The sequence below is a fragment of the Montipora foliosa genome, chromosome 3 (genome assembly GCF_036669935.1).
Source record: "Montipora foliosa isolate CH-2021 chromosome 3, ASM3666993v2, whole genome shotgun sequence".
Lineage (NCBI taxonomy): Eukaryota > Metazoa > Cnidaria > Anthozoa > Scleractinia > Acroporidae > Montipora > Montipora foliosa.
The window spans coordinates 31,285,893-31,295,892 of NC_090871.1; the positions used below are offsets into that span (position 1 = coordinate 31,285,893).

The window sequence follows — 10,000 nt, forward strand, 5'->3', positions numbered from 1 at the left end:
GAGATACGTCGGTGTATGGCTGCCGATTTTCCAGAAGAATTTGGTCCCGAGGTTGTTACTGAAGCCTATAAAAACCGCTCAAAGAAATGAGTGAGAAAGAATACGAAGCCTTCAAAAAACCACAAGATAGTGAAAGAACTCATTTAAAAAAAGGGTACGATAGAGTGAAAGAACAGATTCGAAACGTGAGGCAAGATTTCCGCACAGCAGTGAACAAGGGAACAGAAGTGGTAGTGGGAAAATTGTTCAAGAAAATTTCGATCTGTTGTCTGGAAATATGGGGTGGCTCGCCAGCTACCACGTCCCTTTCCTTTGGAATTGATGCAGGACACATTAGGAACAGACATCAGCTCGGAAATACATAATGAAACGCTAGAAGGTTAGTGTTATTAAAAAGTTAAATCTTCATTTTTATATTTATTCATTTATTTATTTATTATCTATCTATTTATTACAATATATGGCTAAAAGGCCAAATGATAATTTTTAAAGGAGTCCTAAACCCCATGGCCATATAAAAACAGATTTTAACCTTTGAATCTCCAATATCAACATACAAATTTAACAGTCATCTTCTCGTATTGTTCTACTTGGGGTACTATTTGAAAGATGAAAACAATTTTCTATCATTAGTAATGATTCCCATGATATTCATTGCCTGAGTGAGTGCTGCATGTTGAATGGATATTATGAAGAGTTATTGGCTGTTGATCACAACTGAGGCAAGAGGCCTGTTCATACTTTTGTTGATTTATGGCAAGTGATGGAAATGACTATTATTTTAGAAAGAAGAAATAATTCTTCTGTAAGACAGTTCTTTTACCTCCAATTATTCAATTTTACAAATTGTAGATGCATCAACTGTAGAGTCAACTGATTCCTCCAGTGAAAGCCTATCTGCAGAAACCCCAGTACTATCCCCAGGTCAGAAAAAAAGTAAAGGTGTCTCTCTCTCCAACATCCCCAAGTTGGTTGACAATAAGAGAAGGCATATGGAGAAAACACTGTCCCAGGCGCAACGAGACCAGCTGTTGATGAATACTGCTAAAGAAGATCTTCTCATGAAGAAAGAAATGATGGAGTCATTTCAACAATCAAACAAGACATTGGAAGAGTCCATATCAAAGATGACCATGTGTTTAACATCTCTTGGAGATGGAATTGCCAGTGGGATGCAAATGTTGGCAATGGCTCTCTCTGGTCAACCCCAGAATAATGTTCCTCAAGTTTCCCACCCACATTTCAATACATACAGTGGCTTTGCATCCCCACTTCATATGGCAACAACAATTATTGTACCCCATTAACCAGACGTTCTGTACCCTCCCAGTTCAGCAGAATTGGTAGTGAGGAAGTGATGCAGTCCATCAATGAGCAAGGACCAATTCTAGGGCCTACTCGTACACTATTAGAAGATGAAAGCTTTCAGCTCTGATGATTACATAACAGTGATATCCTAGATGAACAAAAAGACATTTGTTGTGTTACAGGTCCCTTTAAAGATTTGATATTTAATCTATATGATTTCCAGTACATATTCATATTAATATATATGAGGAATGTAAAACATTATTATTTAAGCGTTTAAATGTTATTTAAATGCATCTTTAATTGCAAGGTGTTATAACTCCAACATTTGGGCTAGTTAAGCTGTTCTATAAAGCAACAACAAGATAAATCCAGACAACTTGCATTTGTTCGAGTATATTTTAACAGTTTATTAAATCCAAGTAAAATAACAACACAATGAACTAAACAGCCATGAAAACTATCGAGTTTGCCTCTGGAACAAGAACAAAAGAAATTATTTAATTAGACAATACCACCAGGAAATTAATGAAATAACAAAACAAACACTACAACTGATTTCTATAATAGACAGGTGGAGTGAGTTCCTATAAAACTGTGCTTTCAAGTATAAAAAAAAGGAACAGAGTTACAACTCTATGGTTGTACAATGGGAATATGTGTACCATCTACACACCCAAAGGATTATGTTTTAGTTTAAGTGGAACGATCTTGATTCCACTAGTTAGCTTGCTGTTCTGTTATTAAAACCTCACAAGTTTTATGTGATTATGACTACATTCACTCAGAAAGGAATCTGTTTATTTTAGATAGCAGTATAAGCTAAATAAACAAATCAGTGAGGAATGTGTTCCTTGTAGAAGGATGTGATTATGTTTCTCACATAAGCTCCCTCAGCAGTGTTGAAAGAATATAACCGGTCTGGTGCATTTTCAGGTTGTGCCAGTCTATCACGTGCCATTTGCTGTGCAACAACATCATCCTCTACATTCATGCCCTGCAACTCACAAATGTTGTGAAGTACAAAACAGGCATAAATAATGCTGGGGATAACATTCAATCCCATGTCATTTCTTTTGTTTAAGATTTGCCATCTTGCTTTAAGACGGCCATAGGCACACTCTATTGGGTTTCTAGCACTCCTAAGCATGTTATTAAAGATAACCTCTTCATTTGTGCAAGTATTGGGGAATTCCTTCATGCAGTGTGGAAGTAGGGGGTAAGCAGGATCCCCCAACAATGTAACAGGTATGTTTTCGTAGCCTGGTAAAATTTCTTTATAACACATAGGAAGTCTTTCCTCTCTTAAGTCTGTTTATTCTCGAATTACCAAAGACTCTTCCATCATGCACACTCCCTGGCCATTTCACATCGACGTCTAAAAATAGCCCTTTCCAGTCACAAACTCCTTGAACATTCAAGGTGTATTTCAGTTTATAACTAAAATAGTCATGAGGATTCTCGCTTGGTTGTGCAATGGGAATATGTGTACCATCTACGCATCCAAAGGCCTGTGGAAAACCATATTTATTTTCCATGCCATCAATAAGTTCCTTCATTTCTTGAACGGTATTGGGCAATTTTATGTATCTTGGACCTAAAACATCAGTAATAATGTTGCATACTTTTCGAACAACTACGGAGACTGTGCAATGCGCAACTCCAAATGCATTTGCTGTCATCGTGAGAGAGCCTTGATCCTTCAAAAAGTATAGGGTAATGGCAAGTTGCTTTTCCACTGACAACACATCAAGTCCTCTTGGACTCCTACCAGGTTGAAGAAAGGGTCGCAATTCGTCTGCTATGGACATAAAAACCGCACGATTCATCCTTAAGTTCTTCTTCCACTCCCTTTCTGGCAAAATTCCATTGAACAAGTTGAGCCACCACTGTTCTGTCCTCCCCGAACTTCTCCACATTCTACCTCGACGGTTAATTCTTCTTCGGATGCGTAGAAGTCGTGCAACACTAGCATTGTATTGTTGCGTTGCCTGAGCAGTTAACTGCCTTTGGCGGAAGCTTTGTATCATCAAAAGTGACAGTAAAAAGCCGCAGCATTGAAATGCTGCAGCGAGAGCAGATAATAAACAGAAAAGAACACTGACCGCCAAAATGCGTCGTTCGTCCGCCATTATCTTTGTTTACATGCCTAGCGACCACGCAACAATGTCTGGTAACGTCACCCCAGGACCCCGGGTTACAAGTTTGCATGTAAACGCGGGCCATTTTTCGACCACGGCTAGGCGGGTTACCTCACCTACCTGGGGTCCCCCACCTCCATGTAAACAGGCCCTAATTGTTACCGGCTGTTTCAATGAAGTATTTACCGAAATTATCCAAGGAATGTTCGTCTGTTCAAAGGTGAAATTACATTTCGTTTCTGGGAAAATATTGCTTCCCCCTCCAACCAATCCTGTGAAGATATCTGGCACATGTTATCGCCTCGAAAATATACCATTTGTTAAAGCAATCCAGCTTGATTTTGCCAACTCATCCCTTGAAACGATGTCCGCCATGTTTCCTTCCCATTCCTCCCGCGGCCAGGGGAAACCCCCCATAACCATTATTAAACGTTTATAACATGGCACCCATGCGTGGAAAACGACAGAAAGGTCTTTGGGAGTTTAGTTTTCAACCAAAGCATCAGAAAAGCGGTGGTGAGTGAAAATCAATGAAATAGCATAACCTACTTTCCTTTTGCTGAGTATTAAATTAATTTAGCTGCCGCTGGCATGTGACAGGGATCGATACGAACGTCAAGTTAAGACTTAAGCTCGCCAGCCCATGCAGGGGCAGGTAACAAAGTTACCTGCTATTTTTGGTTTTTTACCTCCTGTGCAAAAACTTAGCAAGAACCCTGGTCGTGCCCATATCATCGCATCTTGACTGCACCTAACCATCCGTTCAAACTTTGTGAGTTGCCGTCCTACGGATTGAGCTGTTAGAATAAATCTTTCCTTAAGCTCGTATCTAAACACTTCCCTCAACAACACAAGTATCACACCCTTTTCAGCATGAACAACATCAAAGTAAGTTACAGCTGTATGGAGAATATGGGAGCCATAATAAACAAGCATAACAAGAAGATCTTATCAAATAACAACATCAACGACAATAGCGTCAAACTATGTAACTGCAGATCCCAACAAAATTGCCCTCTCGACAATAAATGCTTAACCACCAGCCTGATCTATAATGCACAAATAACTTCTACGACAGCCAATCAAACCACTACCAAGAACTACATTGGATTGACTGAAGGAACTTTTAAACAAAGATACACTCAACAAAAGTCAACATTCACCCACAGGAATTTTTCTAATAGCACTGAATTATCAAAATACATCTGGCAACTCAAAGACAGCAACACCATTTTTTTGAGACTGCTTGGATCAAGTCAAGTTGGGAAAGGTCGTGTAGAAATTCTGTTTCAGAATAGCTTGAATAATCCCGTGCTAAATTTTTGTGACAATCATGCTTGAAAATAGTTTTATCCGAGTGAAGAAAACAAAATTGTGAGAAGTGATCGGTTAGATCGGAAATTATGTTGCCACTGGTTTTATAATCTTCAAGATTACTTATAAAGATATTGTCAATAAGTGAATAAGAATTATTATACACTCTTGTTGGTTTATCGATTGTTGGCATTAAGTTAAAGCTTTGCAGGGAGAGAATAAAGTTTTGAGCATATTTACAGGAATGAAAACGGAGAAGGTTTAAATTAGTATCACCCATGAAGATAATTTTCTTCCCAGAGGCACTAAGTTTTTCAATTGTTTCATCAAAATATTCTTGAAAATGTTCTGGTGAATTGTGCTGTCTATAGACTACACCACAAATCATATTTGCTTTTGTTGGCAAATGCAACTCAACCCAGAGAGCCTGATAAGCTTCATTAGAGGTTTTTTCAATAACTGTATATTTGAATCTTTGATCAATGTATATGCCAACACCTCCAGCTGAAAGGGGCGTCGGCACATACTCAAAGTTATAATTAGGTATCATGGGATTAAAATCCAAATCTCCAAGCTCATTTCTTATTCTAGTTTCTGTGATTCCAATTATGTTAAAATGAAAATCAAGTTCTTCTAGTAAATGGGTTTGAAATTTTTCTAAATTACTTTTCAGGCTTCTAATATTGGTATGAAAAAATGAAAGTCCATCGGTTGAATTAGACGAAATCTGGAATTGTCTTTTAAAATGACAGAAACTATGGGGAGAAAAGTATCTACAGCTGATAGCTGTGGTATAGGGATCAAAATCAGACCTTCTATCGGGAAAACTGTTTAGAGTAAATATATCTAATTCATTAAAGCTTGGTAAACGCTCAAGATATTTCTTGGTAGGGAGACTTGTGTTTAAACTATTATTAAACTGACCGTGAGAAGGAATAATATCACATGAATAGTACGGAAGCTCTTGTAAGAGAGCTTTGTTTACCTTAGTTGGTTGTATTGCTACTTGACTTATGTTTCCTTAACTTGATGACTGCTCACGGGACATAAGATTATCTAAATCCCTTGAACTCTTGATTGCGATGGGTCGAGATCCCTCGCTTTTCCTCAGCCATACAATCGAATTTTTGGCCCAGCAAAATGCATAATTACACCTCTCTTTAAATTTCTTTGCATCTGCAAGCAAGCTTTGAAGACGCGGCGTCAAATGGTCGAAGATACCAACTTGATCCAGAGAGACATCTTCCTGTAGACCGATACTCGTTGGGTTTACATTTCTAATTTCCCTACGACGTGCCATAACTTGCTCGCGAATAAGCCTTCGTGTAAATTTGCAAATTATAGGTTTGGGTCGTCGTTCGGTAGCATGGCGTGGCGTAATCCTGTGGGCTATGTCGATGTCATACGGTTTGACATCTACTCCAATTGCATTGAAGATTTTTGAGCAAAGCTGCGAGGTCTTGAAGGCATTTTTGAGTGGTTCCAACTCGGGGACGCCAACAAGTTTGATATTGTAGGAATAGCTATACTCTTGGACCTGATCAATGGCCATCGAAACTTTTGATACTTCGGTTGATAACTGCTTCAGTGATTTTTCAAGAGTGGATATTTTGTCCTACACAATAGCTATTGTATTGCGCTTGTTTTAGCTCAGCCAGTCTTACACCACACCCCCAGTTCCGCCCTTCTCACCCATTGTAATCAGGACCCCATTGTTCTACTCATCGTAAATATGTATATATAGCTAGCTAATAAGTCTGTTCTTCATTAAATCTGCCTGATGAGTGCATACGCACGAAACTCAGAGTCGCAGGGAATCTTGTGTATTTTCATTTAGTCATTTAATTCTATACACCGCTCTACACAAACATGTATTGAGCACTCTTTAGCAGTGTTTGCTACAGTTTCTTATGATTATTATTATTATTATCATTATTATTATTATTATTATTATTATTATTATTATTATTATTATTATTATCATTATCATTAAACTGTCAACAAAGGTACAAATACTTGTGCATGAGTATAGGCTACTTAGAGCCTGTTGTTCATCATTCAACATGCAAGTCTTACCATTTTATCTCTGTTTGATCATTTTATGCATGTTTTACTTTTCACCTTCCAACATGCATGAGTGATTTTACCTTTCGAAAGGAAAACCGGGGTGGAAAATTCATAACGCAGTGAATCAGATACTTACTGCCCGGGAAAAACTTGACAGATCCCATGAAGGTTGATGGATTAATAGTTTTGGGATGTTTCTGGGAATTCCACTCTTCTCTGAAGCGTTTCATGTAGATCCAATGCATTATGAGAAAGCAAACAATGGAAGATTTCTGCGCCCGTCACAGCTAACATTGGCAAAGACAGTCAACCCTCCGCTAACGACAGCTCTACTAACAGACAATTTTTTTCATTCCTCATTATACCTTCCAGTCAAACTCTGTATTTACACATTCCGGTAAGCAGGCACTATATCGTAAACGGTCAAGGACACTTGAAATTAAAATTGGATTTTTCTTTTGTTTACATTCTCTTAAGTGGACACTCCATGTATTATTCATTTTAATTGACTCTTGGCAATGAAATTTGTCTTTAATTTGCAATACAAACAAAAATAAGACCTTTGATAGAGCAATCTACATTTGTCTGTGGGAAAGCATGCTGTCTGTTCGTTGACATGAACAAGAGTCCAACATGTATTTGAATTGTCATGTTATGGGAATAATTCTCTATAGCGGAAAGCTTTACATGTACTAATGGACTCTTTTTCCAATTTCTGATGGAGTTTGCTTACGAGAGAGTTGACTGCAGATGAATCGATTCCCAAGCCTGGTGAGGTTTGCAACGAGTTAATTAACAGGCGAGGACGGATTCAGAGGTAATTGAATTCGCTTCCCATTTTGATAAGACCACAATTTGACACAAGGGAAACAAACATCCTCCATGCTCCACAACTCTGCAATGTTCCCTTTGACTTATGACTCATGGTTTTGCTTGCAAGGCCTCATACAACATAAGCCTTTTTGAAACAGCGCTACTAACCCTGCCACATTTGCTGGAGAATTAAGCTCACAACACAACACCGGGACCTCTGTACCCTGCTCTGTTTTGAATAGTGTGTCGGAGTTTATGAACAAGGCTTGTGATATGGGACCTACAATTTATAGGTCTTCATAGTCCTTATCCAAGAAGACTCCAAGTCTAACTACTTGTGGATGCAATTACAAAGGAAAGGCAGCACCTTCTCCCCAGTTATATAAAGTCTCTGAGTGTTGGTCCGACCGGAATTGAACTCAAGACCTCCCTCACCGACCGATGCTCAACAGGGCTACCGGTAAATGTTAGCCAACCAGTCAGTGGTCCTTGAGAAGAAGAGCTAAATGCTCTTCTCTTATGTCAAATTGTGGTCTTCCACGGCACAGTTAATAAAATTGGGGAGCAAACTCCATGATTCTTGGTCCTCTTGCTTGAGCCTCGCCTGTTAACTCATTGCAAACTTTGCCAAGCTGACGGATCATTCCATCTGTTTGCCAATGATCCCTGTAATGGCCGCAGAAATCTTCCATTATTTTCAGGGAAATTTTGGTGAAAAATTCACCTCACAAGGCCATGAGGATAAAATCAAACATGCTTGATATTTTTGGTCTCGCAAATTCCTCACTGTGTACAGCTACTGTGAGAAACAAGTTGAGCTTGGTCAATCAAGCATTCAGTTCATGCTCTTGAGTGCATCATGGGTAATCAGGGCAACATAGCAGGAAATCCACATATATAAATTAACTGTACGTGACTCTCCTTTATAGACTAGGGCCTTCATAAACTAAACAAATAAGTTCAAGTTCACAACTGAGATGAACTGGACTTGATACTACTCTTTGGAATTCCTAAATATTGCTTTTTTGTCTCCATGCATTCTCTGTAATTTTGTGCCTTTGGAATTACAGGAAATGTATGGCAGAAACTTTGTTTAATAAATAATTTCTACAATAGCCATTCTCTCCAACTTTATTGTGCCGCACCTTTGGGCGCATATCTTCTGTTTTGGAAAATAAAAAAACCCAAAATTGCAATCATCATGAATACTTTTCATTGCTATGAACTTCCACACAAACCTTTGAATTTCTCTCCATCTTGCCCTGATTACCCATGATGTACTCAAGAGCATGAACTGGTCTACAAATTACATGGCATTCTCACATGGCATCAGCAGCATCAGAGTTTTTTCCTCCAACGCCATCCTCAGCACTCCAGAAAACCCTCGTCCGTGTGTCTGGGACAAGCAGATTTCACACTCGGACTGTACTTCACCTGAAAATTTAATAACTCTAGATCTAAAACAAGTCACTGAAGAGGCAGATCTTATTCTACTTGAAATTTGGTTCCATTTTATAAATCACTGTTTATGCAACCATATTTGTACAAAATTAATAATAAGTCCTTGCTTGAAGAGGCACAACATCTAACAAGATCACACTCTTCACAGAGTAACTCCTGATTAACATAGGTGACTATTGAAGTCAGTTTTAGCTCCTCTGGGATGTATCCACATCTAAATGCAGCAATTCACTTTTAACCGGTTGAGAGAACATAAAACTGTAATCTTGAAAACATGAAACTGTAGAACTCGCACATACCACTCTTCCTTTTTTAATAGTTTCCATTAAAAGGGTTTACATTGCTTAGGTCTCTTTTTCTTTTGTATGAATAAATTAAATAACCTGGCCGAGTGGATGAGCCCGTCGGGCAAGTGGTCGCGAGGTTTGCTTGCCCGTTGGGCAAGGTGGAATTTCAATTTTTTCCAGCTCCATGTCTTGAATCACTGAAGTCATGTGAGAATGCCAAACATATCAAACATGTTTGATCCTTGCGGGGCGAATTTCTCTCCGCAATATACCAATTTTGGCTAACTCAATGTTGTACCCAATTCAAATCCTCTGGTGTAATGTTTTGTGACGAAGTCATACATGTAGCACTGATTGCGTGACTTTAAGATTAAAAAAGACAGCATGTTGCAGGAATCACTCGTGGTCCGTTCTTTCTTTGTGTCCCGTTAACATCACATCTGGGAATAAAACGTTTCGTTCCAAGAATTTCCATATCATTTAAATGTGAATGCTTCATTGTCATGCAAATTCAACACACAAAGAATCTTAACCCCGAGACGAGAGATTTGAATTGGGTACAACACTGAGTTAGCCGAATTGGTCTATTCGCACACGTGAGGAAACAGC

General features: G+C 38.7%; 1 protein-coding gene and 1 pseudogene across 1 annotated transcript in view; both read right to left on the reverse strand.

Annotated features, from left to right (window-relative positions):
• The window catches only part of LOC137994732 (putative nuclease HARBI1), a 67,690-nt gene that overhangs the window by 57,352 nt on the left and 338 nt on the right, over nucleotides 1–10,000 (reverse strand). The window contains exon 2 of the mRNA XM_068840329.1: nucleotides 8,967–9,077. Within this exon, the coding sequence (XP_068696430.1) occupies nucleotides 8,967–9,006 (40 nt within the window). The 5' untranslated portion in view covers nucleotides 9,007–9,077. The remainder of the gene's footprint in view (nucleotides 1–8,966; nucleotides 9,078–10,000) is intronic.
• LOC137994190 (uncharacterized) lies at nucleotides 2,144–3,481 on the reverse strand (annotated as a pseudogene).